The 20695-nt window shown below is 39.9% G+C and overlaps 1 protein-coding gene across 1 annotated transcript in view; it reads right to left on the reverse strand.

The window, feature by feature from the left end:
- LOC136051474 (ankyrin repeat domain-containing protein 26-like) overlaps positions 1 to 20695 on the reverse strand; it is a 50477-nt gene that overhangs the window by 15010 nt on the left and 14772 nt on the right. Inside the window, 14 exon segments of the mRNA XM_065740913.1 lie at positions 9 to 192; positions 2178 to 2391; positions 3296 to 3434; positions 3642 to 3675; positions 4294 to 4429; positions 5144 to 5378; positions 5538 to 5547; positions 6053 to 6816; positions 8462 to 8547; positions 9629 to 9731; positions 12805 to 12877; positions 12958 to 12991; positions 15362 to 15412; positions 18115 to 18269. Coding sequence (XP_065596985.1) covers positions 9 to 192; positions 2178 to 2391; positions 3296 to 3434; positions 3642 to 3675; positions 4294 to 4429; positions 5144 to 5378; positions 5538 to 5547; positions 6053 to 6816; positions 8462 to 8547; positions 9629 to 9731; positions 12805 to 12877; positions 12958 to 12991; positions 15362 to 15412; positions 18115 to 18269 — 2218 coding nt within the window.

A 20695-nucleotide genomic window follows, 5' to 3' on the forward strand; every position in this document is an offset into this window, starting at 1 on the left:
TAATATACCTGCTTCAAGAGTTTTCTCAGCGATATTAACTCTGTTTCTAAATTCCTTGCATGCAATTCAAGTTGTTGTTTCTTCTCTGTCTCTCTATAATACTGATCTTCTTTCTTCCTCAGTTGTTCTTTCATTGTTTCATTTTGCATTTCAGCTTTAAGCCTCCTTTCCTCTTCTTGTTTCAAAGAAAATCTGGGATTTTAAAGAGAATATTTGAGGAATTAAAGCACTGACAAAAAAGTAAATATGCCACATTATGAGCTCGCAGAAACAAACTGTAAAAATGCCACATCTTTTCAAATGCAATATTTTTGCTGTAATTTTAAACTTTTAAATTCCAATTTCAACCCATTAGTGGTGGAAGACATCTTGTACGTGAGCTGTACAAGACTGACAAATAAGCCATTAAGTGACGTATAAAATTCATCATGTATTTTCCAGTTTATGTAGGCAGATATGAAGAATGTACACTTCTAAAATTTTAAAAAAAAACCCCAAAACTTCACATTACAGGTGCACACTTCATTCAAAATTAGCTCACTGTCTCACCAGATCAAAATACCATAAACTTTTAATATCAAAATAAACTGTTCTTGATGTAGTGAACATCATCTACATAGTGAGAACTCATGGAGACTGCAAGTAGTGCTAACAAAAAAGCACATCACTTAACCTAAGACAGATCCAAAAACTTTTAAGCAAGCCTCCTCTAAGACTACAACAACTGTTCACCACGTGTAGAGTAACCTTTTTATTTTTATTCTGAAAGAGTAAGGACAGTATTCCAAAAACAGATTTAGAAATGTTAAGCTCAGAATGATTGAAAAGCACAGTTCTAAAAGTCATTGGATCTACATGTAGGAGGAATATCAGCAACTTGATTTTCAATCTGATAAAAAAAGCCTTGGAGAATGTGAGGCTTTATTTTTTTTAATAACTGAAACCATCAGCAGTTTGATTGGCTAAAACTGTTCACTGATGTGGTTAAAACTGTTCACTGCGTGTCCACAGTAAGTAAACAAGAAAGTATGTTCGTATTTGGTAGTTATTTTGAATATTTTTCCAATATCTTTGTCAACAAATAAGAAAGCAACTATGAACATAAAGAGGTGCCCCAAAAAATCCGCTTTACTAAGTCTGGAAAATGAATCTGCTTCATTAGTAGTGACCACTAATAAATAGCTCAAAAGATTGGCTGTAACATTAGGATTTAAATGGCTTATAATTATTGCTTTAATTTCTCAAAAAGTACAGCTTTTACAAATGTATAGCTAATAGTTTTGAGATTTCATATAGAAAAAAAATTAATTCCTTGCAATTTATAGATGTTTGGGAATTTTGAAAAACATTCAGAATCAAATCCAGGCCAAATTAGGAACTGCTCTGTCTTACTCATAATCCCCTTCCAGACACTGGGAGACTTCTGACACACCTCCTCGACTTCTTCTCACAGAGAGAAGTGCTCCATGCTCTGTGATCGGCCTAGAATGCCTCCGCTGCACTCACACATGCTGATTATGATCTCATGTATGGAGAGTCCAAAAGTTGGACTCGGTGCAGCAAAAAAGACCAACAAGAGCTATCACTCCCCTCAGCTTCTTGACGCTCTGCTCCTCTTAACAGAAGCCAGGATACTCTCGGCCTACAGGGCTGTGAGATCATTCTGGCTTTTGTGAGGCTTAAATCTGCCAAAGCTCCCAGGGCCTTCTCAGCAAAGCAGTTCACAAACCCGAGCATTTCCCTGGCTATCCTCACAAGGGATCCCTCCATCCCATGTGCAGGGCTTGGAATTCGTTCTTGATGTATTTTGTATAATGCCTGCTGGCCACTCCCCTGAAATAGTGTAAACAGTAATTATAAACCATCTGCATCTAGCAGATGAGGACAAGGGAATGATCTCAAATTTGACCTTCAGTCAAACACACCCACTAAACTGCTTCAATTGGCAGTCTGTGGAGTTGCCACAGTTCCTAATTTTATATAAAAACGGAAGGTACAAAGACAAAATCTGTGAAGCGCGACTCTTAAAAATACTTGTACTTCCCTATCCATAGAGGTACTTCAGAGATACATGGATGTAGCACTAGGGGACATGGCACGTTGTTGGTGGCTAGACCGTCAGCATCTTCTAAAACGTGATCAGGATAACACACATGATCAAATACAAGATCGCATACTTAAGGCTTTGGATGTCACTTTTGAATTCAACTTCTTGGTGAGCCAACATGGATTTCAAATCTTTAGTCTCTTCTGCTATTAATTGCAACTCCTCTTTTTCATTTTCCAATTTCCAGGCTTTGCTCTGGACAGCTGTATGGTGGTTTTTTTCACGACCTATCATCTGTTCATATTCAAGGAGTATGTTTTGAATTTTCAGCGGCACAGCAGAACCTATATGGAGGAAAAAAATACACGAGATTGCACGTACAATCTATTTAATTCATTGCTGTACTGGGGCTAGGTGGCAAGGTTTTCAGCAAGTCTCTGTAAGACAGACAGAGAAGACCGTGCCAAATACAGACGAGTCCAACAGACCCACTGCAGGACACAGTTTAGCCTATCAGCCAAGCTCATGGTACCTCCCAGAAAGCATGTATATGAAAGGGCAAAAAATACCACATAGACAGAGAAGGAGGAAAAAAAAAAAGCGTAAATAATAGCAGTGGTAACGTAAAGGTAAGATGAAGGAGAGAGAGGAAGGAGGATGCACTCCAGGTGTGGAAGCAGATTCCTAATCAACCTGTGGAGAGGACCATAATGGAGCAGGTGTTTTCCTGCAGCCCGCACTACAGCCTGTAGAGGGACTTATGCTAGAGCAGGGGAAAAGCATGAAGAGGCTGAAGGAGCAAAATTAAGTGTGTGAAAGTGGTGGGTGGAAGGTGTTTCATTTATTTCTTTTTATCTTTCCCACTACCAAATTTAATTGGCAAACAATGAAATCAATTTTCCCCAAGTGGAGCCTGTTTTGCCCATGACAGCAATTAGTGATGGCCCTGCCTTTGTGTCAGTTCTTGAACTTTTTAAATTCTATTTTCACCTCCTGTCCTGCTGAAGAATAGAAGTGAGAGGGCAGGTAATCCATATGTGCATTTTGAATTATTAGAAAAGATTAAGAAAATTAGTGCTGCTTATATTTATATCAAGCTATGTGTATACATGCAAGCATATTTGATTATGTATATTTTTTTTTTGGCAAAGATATTTTGGGGAGCAATTTGTCATGACTTACTAAGAGGTACAAGCAGGAAAAAAGAGAGGAACTTGTAACAGAAAACAAAGTGATTTAGAAGTTTACCTGCATAAACCGCACTAAGCTGTTCTAACAGCAACATAGCTTTTTTGCAGTTTGAAGTTGTCCACTCAGCATCCCATGTAGTTGTGTCAGAGGACTGTGTTAAATCAAGGTCATCAGTAACAGCCATCTGTGTGCTGACCTACGGACAATACAGTGTGGTAAGTATACAACACTATATTATTGCAGATCATTATAAATGCAAGAACAATTCATCTTCTCACTCAGAGATTTGGCTAAAACAGTACAAAGTTGCATACTAGCAGAAATCGTTTGCATCTTGAACTTGATGTAAAAGCTATTACCCTTTAAGTGATTAAAAGCTGATAAAAACGTAATTTTACAGTACCTTTTTCTTCTTGCTCCCTGTTCTTGTTGCACGTCTGGAAAACAGAAAGACACTTCAGTACTGGAATGCTTATACTGCATTACAAACAATAACTGAAATTGCTCTGAAAACTTAGTTTCAGAAGAAAATTAAACTACAGTTTAATAACAAAACTTTTTTACATGTAGTCGAAGGCAAAAAAAAAAAAAGAAACAACAAAAACACCTCTTTATGTGTACTGAATGGCTATGTTTTCTGCATGGTATTAGGAATTATAGAACAGTTCAGGTTGAAAGGGACCTTAAAGGGTCATTAGGTCCACGTGGGGAAAGGGAGCCTAAAGGAGACTATCTTGCACCCAGTCCAACTGTGCCCTGAAGATCTCCAATCACAGGAAATTCTATCATGTCACTGGGAAGACTGTTCCAGGAATTGACTGTTCTCCTTCAAAAACATCTTTTATACCAAGATGATACTTCTCCCAGTGCAGCCTGTACCCACTGTACCTTGTTTTCTCCACATGGCTCACATCCAGCTCGCCAACCACCTGTACCCCCAGGTCTTGTTTGGCATAGAACAATCCCTATGCATTCAGTTTATAAATCTTACCTTTCGTTTTCAGGCCAATTTTTGTAATTATTAAATTATTTATAATATTCCTTATATTTAGTACCTTTCTTCATCTTGAGATGTTTCACTGACAGTGCTATCATCCATTAATCCTTGAATCTTCTGCTTAGCCTTCTTCTTTGAAGACTGCCTTTTCTTCTTCTTTTTCTTCTTCCTTTTTGCATTCAGAACAGATTTACAGCATTGAACAGAAAGAAAAAAAATCACCAATTGCGTACATTATATAAAAAAAGAAACACTCTAGGAAAAAAAACAACACAACAAAAACAAGACTAAAGATGTCTGCGATAAAACACAGACTTGATTCCCAAGATCTTGGAAAACATTCAAGCTGTAACGCTTCTCTGTCCCAATCAGGGGATGCACATAGAGCACAGATTTTCCTCAAGAAGACACAGATAAAAAAATCCTGCCTAGAGTTATGCAAAAGCATCTGTGTCTTCTTCAAACTTTTTAGACCTGTTTGGTAATATTATCTTTCCCTTTTTCCTGACAAAGGGGATCTGAGTTTAATGAAAACAAGTACACGAGGAACACTAGCATCTCCTAGAAAAGGGAGAAAATAAATTAAGTTTCTGCTTTTCTGTTCTGAGTGGCTATTTATTAGGAAAATAGCTTCTTCTCAATCTCCAGCTAAGATTCTGAAGACCCCATTAGTGTCCGTTTTAAGGAAGAAATTCACAAGATCTCTATCTCCTCCAGTGAAATAAAATTGAACGTCCAATGTGCACTCAGTTCTTAGAAAAACATATTTTTAAAAGCTTGAGAATCATGGGACAACTCGGCATAGCTTTCACTGAGGAAAGTGCTTCAAACACAAGACCAGAAAAACCCTGAAGCTAGAACCCCTAAATATTACAAATAAAAATTACAGATTATTTTATTAGTTTACCTTTTTAGTGGCATTTCTGTTAATTTTAATCTCTCTTCAGATGAAGAATTCTCTGTGTGCATTTCTTCTTCTATCATTTTTTCACTCTCAGTTTTTTCTTCATTCTTCCTTAGAGCAAGCTTTTCTTTCACTGGTTGACTGGTAATATCGCCTGCTGGTGTACTGAATTTATCAAGATCTTGTTTCTCCATTGTTTGCATTTTGAAATGTTTCTGCTTCCCTTCTTCCTTCTCAACCTACGAAGAGAAAGTTAAGCTTCATGTATTTTTTTGTTCCTAAAGGCGATAAAAACTGTATGTAAGACCAAAGAATCTAAGGCTGACTTCTGAAATAATGAAAAATAAAACAAAAAACAAAAAATTGCTCCACAAAATGTATGAAGTCATTGAAAATACTCTGATTTCACTCATGATTTAAAGTATCACAAAAAAACACAGCCCTTAGGACAGAAACAATAAGTCATGACTGATGGATAAGGAATTAGATGGACTACACACCATTACTTGTAGAAACACAAAATAAAGAGCGCATGTATGACGGAGCACTTCCTTAATGACGAGGAAAAAGAAACCCCAAACTCACAAGCAGAAAGTTTCACAGCAATCAGGAGTTTTAGTGAAAGGCAATGAAGGCACACCATGCACAAATCACAGCAAACGAAGAGATTAGTCAAGACCCTGTTCAGAAGCTATTTTCATTCCTTGACTGAGAATCAAAATTGGTGTACTTGTATGCATTTCTTTTTACAGCAGTGAGGTGATCACTACTTACACTGGAACTGACTGCCACCTATTGTTAAACAGAAACACTACATTTTGTTTTCCCCACAACGTAATTAGAAGGTTTTGAGAAAAGTACCACTCTAGTCTCTAGTTTTTTATTTCCATTCCTCCCATTTCCTTGATTTCACTAAGGCAGTCTCTGGAAATCCTTGTCAAATTTCCTCTCTCTTATCAAACCAAGTGTACTTTCATCATTTGTGGAAATCCGTCTTATTTTAGGGGGAATATTAGAAATGCCATCCAAAATATTTGTTTCTAGACAATGTCTCAGGGAATATTCAGGACTTACCTCTACATTCCTACTAATCCCATTCTCATTCTCTTCCATTTCCTCTCCTTTTGCTAGAGGTACTTCTGTATTATCTGTGCACTTAGCACAGTCTTCTTCATCTGCACTCCAGATATTGTCCATGTTTGCATTTAAATTACTGTGATCAGGAAGGACGGCACAATTTGAAATGACAATTTCCAATTTGGGTTCTTCTAGGTCTGCGTTAAGTTTCGTAACTCCAAATTCACCTTTACTTTCTAACTTATTACTTGATTCTGTCTCCCAAGATGAAACACAAAAATTCTCCAGTTCTTCCTTGAAGTCATCTTCTGCCACTTCTGCCGCAAGGGACGTAGTTTTTTCAGATTCATCAATTTCACCAAACAGCTGCTTCAGCTTTGCTGTAACCTTTTTAAAAATTGCTTTCAATTCCATTTTCTCATTTTCAAGCCACATTCTTTCATATCTTCCTTCCCACGATTTTAGATTTAACTGCTTGTCAGCACTGTGGGATTCCTTGTTTTTTGCTAGGGCTTCCTGAGGAGAAATTTCTGCTCTGTCAGTCTGCTTTACATGTGCTGTCCTTTCTACCAAGTTAGTAGTTTCTAAAATACATTTAACCTTAAATAAGCAGATAGACAAATTACCAAGAAAAAGGAAATTACGGTTAAGCCAAGTGATGATGTTGCAGACTTATCCGATCATGCCACAAAAATAAAAAAACTACCTTATTTATTTATTTATTTATTTTAAGAAGGAAATAGAAGGATGTAGTTTAGAAACAATGGTTTTTCTTCCTTTAGATTTCTCTGATCACGAGCATTGCTTTTACCAGTTATAGAGAGAAGGCAGGCTAAAAGGACTTTATGTTTTAGTACACTACTTAAGAAAACAAAACAACAACAACAAAAAAACCCGACCAAACAGAAACCAACAAAACTATCAACAACAATGTAGAACACAACTGCCTTAAATTCCCCATCCTCCATCACTTTCTACTATCTGGCACTCTACAACACCCTGCGAGCTGTGTTAACACAGTGTGAGTGATTAACAAGCTTTTTACTATCCACCACAAGGAGAACTGGCTACATTACAATCATTTGTGCTCCCCGGAGTCAGAATTATTAAATTCCATTCCAAGCTTCCAAGAAAAATATTTACTAGGAAAACCTGTTGGTTCCTGCCCTCAGCCCAAAAATCAAAAAGCAAAACATCTACCAAAGCTGTACCACGCCTCAAACCCACCAACTGCATCCTCTCTGCAGTCTCCTCGTAGCTCTGACTTCACACTCTATTCCTCAATGGTGCTGACTGCTCATATCACATGTCACAGTCCCTGCAACATGCTCCTTGGTTTGTGTTCCCTTCAGAATTAGGCCTGCAGCCTTGGTGTCCCAAGAGGCCAAGACCACTGATCTTCTCACACTGGTTATACAGGCCCTTTTCTCTCTCCACATCTTAATTCTGCAAAAATCTTTCACAATGGAGAGGAGAATCTCAGTCGGCCAACGCTTGTACCAGCCATTCTGCTCCCAGGCTTCACTCTTTTTGCACGTCTACTACCTTCTTTCAGTACTTAAGTTCTGTTCTCTACCTCTTGAAATTCACATCCCTCTTCCACGGTGCCTGGGCATGTGGTTGAAAATACTTGCTCCACTGTCCCTTGAGGTATTACAGAAGACTCTAGACACTCACTGGAGATCCCTACCCAGTCCTGTCCTGTATGCCCAATGCAAACGAAATGCCTGCTTTATATTCCTCCATAATGGCCTCCAAAAATTATTTTCAAACACTTTTTAACTTGATCACACAAGGCTACCTTTTGCAGAAGCAGAGAAAGCATTGACAGATCATCATATTTCAGGTTTTTGCTTGATCTTTCTCTTACAAAGAGGAAAATATGGCATATTTTATCAAAGAAACAATCAGACAATAGAAAAATCTTGCTCCCAATTGAATACATATTTTGGATAGGAAAAAAAAATCACAACTGCACTGTTTCTCAGCACTGCACACAAAGAAAAACACTGCAGTGTTTAAGCAAACCGGCTGGAAACATATCAGGACGATGTCAAGTATCCATCGCAGCAGCAAGCATTTTACACAACTCTAAGAAGATAGTATCTAACTTCAGATGATAAAATCCTCACGTACAAGACTCTCTTTTCAGAACTATTTACTGAGAGGTAAGCTTTCTTTTACCTAAAGGCATAACACAGTTCACTAATTCAGACTATAACTCATAATATCTGTTTTCACATACCTGCTCCCCACAGCTTTCAATGGCTTCCATGACAATCTCTTCTTCAGATGATGATGGCGCATGAAAGACAGAATTGGAGCACTCATCTACAGTGAAGAAATCACATTTTTGTAATGAACATGACTTATTACAACTTACTACAACAACAAAAAAACATCAAGATTTGATTTTAGTTCACTTGGTGGTCAAGTAACACAGATGTACCATAGAAGGATCACCATAATCACCTCTTCCCCCTTTCCATACTGATTTCAAACTTAACTTAGCTGAATCATATGAAGCAGACTTTCAAGACAATTGAAAAGCTGATTTAGAGCTCCCAGAAGCTTGCAAAGATCTGGTTCCAGCCTACTAAGCTAAAATTGGATTAGCCTTTTCAGTTATGTCGTTGTACCCATATTATAAGCTGGACTGCCAAATCATTTTTAAAAAGAGACAAGTTTTATTCCGATAACAAAACTTTCCTGCTCTCTCATGCTCAATCAGGATGGTCATAAGGTAAATGCCACAAGCTGCAGGCAGAAACCCTCAGCAACAAAACCTAAATTTATCCTCAAGTTTAACTCAACCAGACACCACTCTTACCACGTTGAGCAGCAAATTAAAGCAAAAAAAATACATACATGTCCAGACAACACACACGAGAACTTCCAGGCCAGCAAGAGCAGTGTTAACTGGTGTTAATTAACAAGAGCCCAGCATTTCTTCACTGCTAAAGCACACACCCAGAACACAACAGGGCTCCTATGGAAAACACTAGAAAAAGTTCACTTGTCTATTGTATGGGAACTGCTGAATCACGGCCTGAACCACTGATTGGTCACCTGAGGTGAGCACCAAGTCAGCCATGGGGGCACAGGTGAAGGTGATATACCTGTGTGGGTGGAAGGGGTGGAGCCTAGTTCCTCCTCTCTCAAACCCCATTTAAGGGCTGACCACCACCAGGGAAGGATCTCTTCTTGGAGATCCCTCCCATCTGGAGTCCTCTGCGAGCCTTGTCATCTTAAAGGTGAGCCATCTTCTCTTTTGTATTACCTGTATAACTGTTTATATAGAACTACTTAAAATATACCATCTTCTATACTATTCCCTGGTGGAGTATCATCATTAGGAGTTATTTACTCTACATCTATAAACACAGACAAATCCAATCTATGAGAAAGTTACCATTGTTGTGCTCCCCTGAATTATTCAGCAAGCATGCTCCATGTTCATCTGCAGCTGGGAGCAACACACCAGGTGATACTTTTCTCAGGCTTTCGGAATCCGACTGTACAATGTAAAACACATGCATGAGAATTGGTACAAACTTGTTTTTTCTGTAATGTAATTTAATCTTCAATCTTTAATTTAACCTTTGTATCAAAGGTTTTTATATCTCTAATAAAAGGGAAAAAACATCCTCACGTCTCATCTGAACTATTCTCTCATGTTGATCAAGCTTGGCAAACCAGACAGCCACAAAAGAAATTAACATGGGAAATCAAGATGTTGATAATAAACAAGGAGCTTATGCTCGAGGGGCTTGTACCCCACAGTGGTGAGAGAATGCACCAATCACTCCATTGCAAAAAGAAAACAAGTGTGATTTGTGTTGATTAAAGGCTATTAAAGGCTAACAAGGCAAAGCTAACAGAGATTAAGGCTACCTTGAAAATCTTAGTCTTGTATTTTTAAGAAAGGGGTAGGGGATGAGTTTGTTTTTCCTCACAAAAAAGCAAAAACAACAACAAGAAAAGAACAACCAAGAGGAGGGCTAGCTACAGACCCTGCTCACTTTTGTCTTGTTACTTATCTCAGACAGAACGGATAAAAACAGCCAACACACTCGGTATTTGTTGAACACTTTTGAAAAATGGATTAAGTGTATCTACAAAAGATAGAAGTTCTATACAGAAAAATCTAAATGTCTGTGCTGCTCACTCGGGAGACAACCATTTAATTCCAACTGCATCGGCAGAATAGAGCTGGACAGTGAGAAAAACAATCCTCACACAAGCTCCCCTGAGCAGCTAACAAGTTTTTATGTGCAGTAAACCACGCTGTATCAACATCATGCTAGAAAACCAACTCCAAAGCCAGTAGCTAGGAGGCCCACGTAAGCAGTTTGACCTAACTTTGCCCCACCACCAACTGAACACACAATCTACCGTGTAAGAACTTCAAAGACCCCCAGTTACAGACATAGAGCAGCAACAACACGAGGTAAACAAGCCTCATCAGAGGCAGGGCTCAATTCAAAGGGAATCACCTTATTTATTTATTTATTTTAAGAAGGAAATAGAAGGATGTAGTTTAGAAACAATGGTTTTTCTTCCTTTAGATTTCTCTGATCACGAGCATTGCTTTTACCAGTTATAGAGAGAAGGCAGGCTAAAAGGACTTTATGTTTTAGTACACTACTTAAGAAAACAAAACAACAACAACAAAAAAACCCGACCAAACAGAAACCAACAAAACTATCAACAACAATGTAGAACACAACTGCCTTAAATTCCCCATCCTCCATCACTTTCTACTATCTGGCAGTCTACAACACCCTGAGAGCTGTGTTAACACAGTGTGAGTGATTAACAAGCTTTTTACTACCCACCACAAGGAGAACTGGCTACATTACAATCATTTGTGCTCCCCGGAGTCAGAATTATTAAATTCCATTCCAAGCTTCCAAGAAAAATATTTACTAGGAAAGCCTGTTGGTTCCTGCCCTCAGCCCAAAAATCAAAAAGCAAAACATCTACCAAAGCTGTACCACGCCTCAAACCCACCAACTGCATCCTCTCTGCAGTCTCCTCGTAGCTCTGACTTCACACTCTATTCCTCAATGGTGCTGACTGCTCATATCACGTGTCACAGTCCCTGCAACATGCTCCTTGGTTTGTGTTCCCTTCAGAATTAGGCCTGCAGCCTTGGTGTCCCAAGAGGCCAAGACCATTGATCTTCTCACACTGGTTATACAGGCCCTTTTCTCTCTCCACATCTTAACTCTGCAAAAATCTTTCACAATGGAGAGGAGCATCTCAGTTGAGCATCTCAGCATACCAGCCATTCTGCTCCCAGGCTCCACTCTTTTTGCACGTCTACTACCTTCTTTCAGTACTTAAGTTTTGTTAATAAGAACATTAATAAGAACAGTAGGAGTGAGCAGATGTAGTTTATATAAAGTGTAAAATCAAAGTATTCAAAAACAAAGAAAATAATGCACACTGCCAAGTTTGGCTTCTGTGGCTTCTACAAATGAAAATACATTTTAAAAGAATTATTTGATCTATTTTTATTAGCTTGTTTGTTTTTAAACAAATCTTTTACCTACATCAAATCTTGAACAGTAAATAAAGGGCTGACTCCTTTTGAAAGTACTTATATGCTTTCTAGATCCTTCAATTTTAATTACACAAACATTCTTCATGTATACAAGTCAGTGACTATTTTACTTCAAAGCTATCTGTAGGTGCATAACAATCCCAAGAAAAATGTTTTTTTTTTTTTTTAAAAAACTATCAGTCAGTGACAGATCTGTAAATTTCAAAACAACGCTTGAAATATGCATCACTTCAATTTAAATCAATGTAAGCAAATGGAATGATGTTTAAAGTACACATGCTTCCATCTCCAGCATTGCAGAGTGTGTTGAACTACCAAATCCTAATCATTGCAGAATCCCAGTGCAACTGACTACATACTCCAGACATCACTGAAAAAAACGTCAATCCTTCAGAACATCAATAAGAACAGTAGGAGTGAGCAGATGTAGCTTATAAAAAGAATAAAATCAAAGTATCCAAAACCAAAGAAAATAATGCAGCGTGAGATTATGTACAAGCACGGAATGTCATCCCACAGAGAAAGGAAAAAAGAAAAAAATCCTTATTTGAGCAGCTCAAGCATTAAGCACTCAAGGAACCTAGTGAGAAAGAAAAGAGAACCAGGTGATGAACAGTTTGACTAGATTTTGATAAATAAATATTCTTTCTGATTATCAGTTAGCATTCTACCATGTAAACTAGGGGAAACCATAGCAAAGTTTGAAAGAGAACAAAATAGGTTATTAACTTACAACCCCTAAAGTCTGCAAATCTGACTCAATGAACAGCTACAAAAATCTGTTTTTTTATCTTGGTATCTACTGCGTTTTTGCCCCAGACCATAAATCTACTGCATGTTCTGCCAAAGGTACATCTCTTTTTGGAAAAACTCAGAGCTGAAGAAAGGTTGACAGACCAGAGACTCCTTTTAAGGAGAAAAAATTGAATTGTCTGGAAAAGCAGTTTACTGCAATCTAATAGAGAACTGCCTTAAAATAACTTACTTGACATAGCCATTTTCCTACAAAGGCACTGTACCTTGGAGGTAAAATTCAGTTCTTCTTCGTCAGTAGTATGCCAACTGTCACTATCGTCCTCTTTTTCAGAACTTCTTAGAAAACAAAGCAAAATAAATACTGGTTCTCTCAAATCATTTCTCAAGTAAGTGTTTGGTATTTTTAGAAGACTCACCTTATTGAACCTCCTCCGGAAATGCCATCTATTGCTGTTCAAATATAAATGGAAAAGTGGAAATTAGATTTTGCATAGTAAAAATTAATCAGTACCAACACTGAACACGGAAAAACGGTTCATAATAGTATGGAAGCTGGAGTGGCCAATTCAATAAAAACACCACGAAGGAAAGCATCTACAAAACAGTGCTTTTTCAAACTATATTGTAAAAATAAAATGATAAAAACAGATGAGAGATATTTGCATTTTATTTGCTGCTCTTCCAAGCTATGGATTATTCTGAAAAACATAAAGAAAATCAAAAAGCATACTTGAGAGCTAAAGGCTGTCCTTAGATAGAAGAATCACCAGCAGTTCTCCACAGTGAATCATCAAAGGATATACAAGAGACAAAAGGAGCATTACCCGGGCATGCTATACTACACTGCAAGTTTTCATCAGTCCAGTGGAGGTAGTAATTCACACCTAAGATCATACGGTAAGTCGCGTCAGAAGGGATCTCCAGAAGTCTATCAGCCAACTACTTAAAGCCAGCTCAGCTTTCAGGTCAGGAAAAGTTGGTTAGGGCTTTATTCAGTGTAGTCTTGAGCACCTCCAAGAAGAGAAATGGTCCAACCTCTCTCTTTTGCCATCCTTATCATGGCAACACTTTTCATTTCCAGTTAGAAACTTTCTTGCTTCCATTTCCACTTGGCTCTTGCACTTCCACCTCCTGCCAGGTATCACAGGGAAGCACCTGGCTGTGTCTTTTGATCCGCATTAGAAGCCACTGTTAGGACCTTTCAAAGCTCCCTCTTCTTCAGGCTGAGTAAGCCCATTTTCTCAGCCCCCTCTCACGGGGCAAATACTCCTTCACAAAAATGATGGCTCCCTAGACAATTAGCTCACTGCTGAACCATCAACCTCTCCTGTAGCAGGAACTCAGAACTACAACCAAGGATCAAGGCACAGTCTAGTGAGTGCCAAACAGGGGCAGACAATCACGTTTCTCGTCTCCTGGCTTTCCTGCTCTTAAAACAGCCCAGGCTGCAGCTCTTAGCTGCCACAGCACCCTGCTGGCTCATGCTCAGCTCGCCCTCTGCCAGGTCTCTGTCCTTTCTGCCACCCTGTCACACAGTCCCACCATGTTTTGTAGGAAGGGATTGTTCCTCACCATGAGGGTCTTGGTATTTGCCTTTGATGGATTTCTTACAGTGTCTGCCAAATCCACTTCACCAATTGGCCAAAGTCCCTCTGCATGCCAGCTCTGTGCTGAAGCATATCCAACCATCTCCCTAATATCAGATCATTTGCAAACTTTATGAAAGTGCCTTTAAGTAGATATATCCTTCGGGTCATTGATGTACTGATGAAAACTGCACGGTAGGAAAACAACTTTTGTCCTCTTAACAACCAAGACAAAATAGAAGGACTTTGATTCCCAGCAAACAAGGAAAAACAAACGTATCTGACCTCCACATAGAAGTCAGCATTCCCAAAGTTCTTGAACTAATTGTTAACGATCATTAACAAAATGAAGGGCAAATGAGAGTACAAATTCTGTATTTCCTAAACACAGAGATTAGCTGAGAATATTCCCTGATCTGAACACAGCTTTCTGAAGATGCAATACAGTATACACAATCAGTGAAATCTCATGTAGAGAGATTCACCAAGAGGCTGAAACTTCCAATGTTAATGTTCTAACGTTAAATGGGTTAAATGCGTACAGTCTGATTTTTGATGTTTTCCTCTACAGACAAACACAGAACATTCTTAAACGCTAACAGAATACTGCAGTACATATAACTAACTAACTCAGTACTAAGACTCTATCTGCTAACTTTACACACACAACAGAAAATTGCTGCTGTGTAGAACAGTTAAACACTGGACAGGTGACTTCAGTTACAACTTCATTAAGTATCGCTAGAATTAATCAAAACAGCTCATTAACTTATCTGAACTTTTGCTTTCAACATATAATACATAGAACCAATGATCAAAACCAGGTCACACTATCCTTTTCAAGGCAGGACAAGAATTTCACGAGATACCTTTCAGCTAGACCAAAGTCACAGCCATGATGCATTGACACAGAAATGAGATCTAGTCCCTAGGGATTGCCTGTTTCCACTTTATTTGAATCCCCTCCCCATTTCTGAGCAACAGAAGAACAGACTACCAAGCAAACAAACATACAACCCAAAAAACAAAACGCTATCACAAGCGACAAAAGCAAATGCTGAATTCAGTAATAATGAACTCATGCAAAACATGCAAACAAATAAATCTGCCCCAAATTCACTCTAACTTATAGATCTTAAACCACCAAGATATGGATCTGCAAGATAATAAACCTACGATGTGTTTGTGCATCACAAGACATGTTTCATATTTAAAATACTGCTGTGCATAATACCTTTCCTTCATTCTCCTTTTCTTGATGTCTGCTTAGGAGATTGTTGCATTCCTATATCCACTAAGGGAAAGGCATGGAAAGCACAGACGAAACAGTGACATCAGAATAAATTTAAAATCTTAGAAGACTGGAAAACACAAAAAGCACACAGACAAAGCTACAGCACTGGGAGAAAGCACTGTGACTATGATGTGCATTTGTGTGCATATATACATCCGTGTTTCAAAAGAGAAGTAATGGAACCGTATCCCTTCATCAAATTCTTTCACAACAAAGCTGTCACTTTTCTCTGGAGCAGAAGGTCGTCCTGTTTATATTGATTTTATCACAATACATGCAATAATGTGGAAAAACAGCTATTATCAGAAACATACATTTATGAAACAGATAAAAAGGATCACAGAATGGGCTTGGGTTGAAAAGATCTCAAGATGGTTTCTCATCCTTTCTGTTTTCCTCTGTTTCCTCAACGGGGGAATATAGGAAAAGTTTTATCTGACCTCAGGAGATATAAATCACACAGGAGTGCTGATGTACTTTTCTAAGAGCTTTACAATGCCGAGACTAATTCTCTAACAACTTGGGGAAACAGTGAAGGAACGGCACACTAGTACGTGCTACAGTGGCTAAAAACAGTCACTGAAGACATAACTCAAAATAAGAACTTCACCATTATTATTTTTCTTAAAAATAAACTCCTACTTAAAATCCAAGAGGTCGGTCATTCAATACGTTAGTTCTGGAAATCAATTTGCCTGTGATTAATAAAAAGGTTCATGTTCTGATATTCAAATAATCATGAGCGAACTTCTCAAAGATGCTGACCTGTTCAACATTCTTCACAGTCTTCTAACTAGAAAGTACAAATGTAGCAGAAAGAATAAGGTCAACATTTTAAATGGCAGAAAAATAACAGAGAAAAGCAAAAAAAAAAAGAAAATAATTCCAAAGTGGGCATTTCTCTGGTCTCTGCCTTGGAATCCCAGCTTCTCCTCTAACGAACACTTTGAGGACTGTAACTGTGGCATATTAAAAGGAATCGCATGATGCAGAGTGTGGATGCAAGCCAGAGACAGCAAAATTAATTCCAATATTGTTCCTACTATGCTACTGAAGTTTCCCTCTGTGCCCTCCAGTTCACCTGCTGGGTCACCTCTAAGAGTCTGTTGGAAAAGACCGTTAAGATTTAAACTGAGTTCCAACCCCCCTGCTTTAGGCACAGGCACCTCCCTCTAGACCAGGCTGCTCAAAGCGCCATCCAGCCTGGCCTTGAATGCCTCTGGGGCATTCAAGGGTCAAGGCATCCACAGCCTCACTGGGCAACCTGGACCAGCGTCTCACCACCCTCACAGTAAACAATTCCATCCTAATATTTAGTCTACCTTCTACTCAGAATAAGAATCCTTCATATTGTAAAGTGATCCAGGCCTGTCAGCCCTTACTGTGGAGAAAAAGAGAAACTATCTACATGCACAGAAGGTAGCAACTGAGTGGGTTTGGGATGAAAACAGGATTTTGATGATTAAATCAACTGTATCAAGCCCCACCGAAGAGCAAGCAAACAAATCTGCAAAACCAACCTACGAGAAACTTTTCCAACCAATGTCGATTTCAAAGCAACTGCTCCTAAGTCAAAGACAACATCACTTGGGTCTAAAATCTATTATATCTGTGAAGAGTCTGGGAAGAAAAAATATGCCGTGTATTCTTTGTTTATACTTCCCAACACCTTACAATAATAATAATAAATGATGAGCAAGTGTAATAGATAATGAATTGTGTTTGACATAACTCTGACACAAAGCCCTTAAAAATAAGGAATAAATAAAATCTCCTATGTTAGGGGGGCCTGAAATGTAAATGGCAAGGTAAACATTTCCTTTATACTAAAACAGTGGTTTTCTAAGATTCCTTTGGGGCAATATGAGCATATAAACGCTGCCTGGATTTTAAAGGAGTTCCCTTCCTTTAATTACAAAGCAACGAGCCAAGGCTACAGTATTTCTGGATCACAAAGTCCTGTGGTCTTCCTTAAATAAAACCGATTGGAGCTGAAGAAAAGCATCACTTTTATCATAAACCAAACCATGTCCAAAAAGATGCAGTATACACAAACACTGTACCATTGTTGCTGATGGAGTTACCTGTCCAAGACAATTTTTGTTAATGTCTCCACAGCACAAAAACAACTGTAATTGAAGGTGAGAAGTTATGTGACTTTCTACAAGGAGCTTAGTACGGGTGAGACTATCACAATTAAAACAAAGTGACAGAAATCCTGTGGAACTCAACAAAACATGCATCTTCTTGCAAGTCATCTGCTGCTTCACTGCTACAAAAGATAAAACAATTCAGGACAAAACTACAGCTGTTGCAATCTGATCTTCTGAGCAAGGATCTGAAAGAGCATCTCTAAGTAAAACTGCACACCTGAATAAACAAGGTCACTCTAACCTAGTTTGTTCCCCGTCTTCCCTTCTCCTCCTTGCCAAAAGGAAAACTCAAATAATGGAGCAACTTGATGGGCTGAAGGTGACAACTGTATGAGTGGATAGATGTAATGAACACAAATCACAACTGTCCTCACAATCTGTTGAAATGAATTTCAAAGTAGCCGCAAGCAAGCACATTCATAAAACTTCTTGCAACAGTCGAACTGATGCTTCCACCAAAATCAATACTAAGCGCTGTAAACTAAAAAGATACAAACCAACCTAAGGAAGAAACCATCATGATTTTCTCATTAGCTCTACCACAGTTAAAAATCCTACCTCGGTCCATAGCAGGTGCACCCAAGGTAAAGCCAGTAGCACTAGACTTGTCAGGAGTCATAGGTACTGCGATGTCTTGGCTATCACGTGCAGAAGCTTCCCCTGTGTTCTCCCCATCTGCCAGTTGTTTACTAAGACTATAGAAAGAGAGGAAATGCATTTGAGAAAAATAATCCCATACCTGCACACAACACTTAATGGAATAGTAAGAGCCTCCTACTATCCACTCTAGACACATCCATAGCCAAAATGTTTGATATATTCAGTCAGGGTAACACAGTCTACTTATTGCCTGACTGTAACATGCTAAAGTAAAAATATAGGAATAATATTCATGCACTAGCTTGGTTATTACTGCAACCAGTTTGGTGCAAAAGTGTTCTACATCTGACAACTTCTGGCAGAGCAGATGGCAGAACACTGGTATCCTGACTAAAACAAATATTACCTGACCTTCCTGGTGCTTACAGCTATGATATAAATGGGATATCACAGAGGAAGTCCCCTTCTGAGAGGGAAAGCTGTGTTTCCAATACGCATGAGAAAATTAAACTTCTTTTCTTCAGGTTAAAGACAGAAAGAAAGGGGCTTTTTCAAACTGCTAAGGGTCTGATGACAACTACTCAGTGTGCTTGTATCCAAAGCTGCAGTCATCCGAACAGTACCTGCAGGAGTTTCACCGAATCACAGAACTGTAGGGGCTGGAAGAGACCTCTTTGAGTCCAACCCCCTGCCAAAGCAGCTCCCTAGCCTAGGTTGCACACGTGGGCGTCCAGGTGGGTTTTGAACGTCTCCAGAGAAGGAGACTCCACCGCCTCTCTGTGCAGCCTGTGCCAGTGCTCCGGCACTGCACTGCGAAGAATATCCCACACACATTTGCGCAGAACTTCCTATGCTTCAGTTTGTGGCCATTACCCCTATTCCTATCACCACACACTGCAGAGAAGAGTACAGCCTCATCCCTTTGCCTCCCATTCCTTAGATACTTATAGACATGGCTCAGATCCCCCCTGAAGCTTCTTTTATGAAGGCTGAACAGATGCATTTTCCCCCCTAAAAACACAGGGCAAGGCAGCACAAACAGAAGGCACAGTTCCTCCTGCATGGGACACCTGCTCCAGCAGAGCAGCAGATGAGCTAGAAAGCAGTCAGCATCTTTCTCCCTCCAAGGTCACGTAAAATCCTGCAACTCGTCAAGAATTTATAGGGAGTGTTTTTCTTTTTCACACAATCATTAAAGGTTGGAAAAGGCCTCCAAGATATCCAGTCCACCTGTCCACCTATCACCAACGCTGCGCATTAAACCGTGTCCCTTAGTATCACTCCTACACATTTCTTAGGGACGGTGACTTCACCGCCCCCCTGGTCAGCACGTGCCAGTGCACAACCGCTCTTCTGAACAAAAAGTTGACTTCAGCATCCAACCTGAACCTCCCCTGGCACAATCTGAGGCCGTTCCCTCCCGCCCTAGCAGATCCCATCACGGGCAGGCTGATGAGCCTCCTCCACAAGATCAGTTCCTCCAAGGCAGATCACCCAAAAGCTCCTTGCTACAGCCGCGCCCGTCCCATCCCGTCCCGCCACCCTCACCGCTGCTCCTTGTCACGTCCATCGATGCTGCACTTCTTCAGCGCCTGCCGCACCTGGACCAGCACTCCTGCAGCGGCCGCTCGGTGCAGCTTGCTCAGCTTCTTCGGCCGGAGCTCGTACGCACCGGCGGGGCACGGAGAAGCGGCGCTGCAGGACGGCGGCGGCTCCCGTTTCTTCTTTCCGAATGTGAATATCTTCTTCATGTCGTCTCAGGAGGCTACCGGGACGAGGAGCCCAGAGCACAACGCGAAACCCTGCTGCACGAACAGCAACCCGCAGCCAAATGAGCGGTTGGGCGTCCGGGCGACCGTTGATCCCCATGGCAACGCCGCGAGCACGAAAAAGAGGCGGGAAGCGGAGCTACGCGGTGCCAGTGGGCGCGCGCCCGCAGACAGCAGGAGAGTATGCGCATGCGCAGACTCAGTCGCGTCAGGAGCTGAGTGGGCGTTTCCGTCCTGGTTTTGCTGCTTGGTGCTGCTGAAGCATCGGCAGGGCTCATTCTTGGTCTCCCTGTGGGTGTTATTTAATAGGGGCCTCAGAGCACGAGTTTTTCCTGTGTTTTGGAACTCCTGCTTGCATCTCAGCTCCTTAAAAAAAGGGAGAGCTGGCAAACAAGTCTCTTTAGAAGAGCTAAAATATAATAATTTAGAAAAAGGAAAAACAAAAACAAAAAACTTTTTGCTGAAACTGCAGCCACACAAATCCGGTTTGCAAAACCTATGCGGTGTGAGTAGCTATTTTGAGAGCATCTCCTTCATCAGCGCAGTCATTTAATGGAGAAGTGACAAGCAAGATATGTTTTTAGCTAGGTTTATTTACCTTCTTCCACGTGCATTAGAAGAGTTGCAGGATATTGCTTATCAGAGTGCCATCTATGTGCTCTTCCCAGGAGAAAGTAGTTATGTCAGGTGCTCTGTAAGCTGGATGCGTGCTCAGCTGCAAAAGGTCAGCTTTCTGTCTTCCGTTTTTCCAT

The sequence above is a fragment of the Cyrtonyx montezumae genome, unplaced genomic scaffold, assembly GCF_038088225.1.
Source record: "Cyrtonyx montezumae isolate F1298 unplaced genomic scaffold, pur_monq_1.0 scaffold_3, whole genome shotgun sequence".
In the NCBI taxonomy this organism is placed as follows: Eukaryota; Metazoa; Chordata; class Aves; order Galliformes; family Odontophoridae; genus Cyrtonyx; species Cyrtonyx montezumae.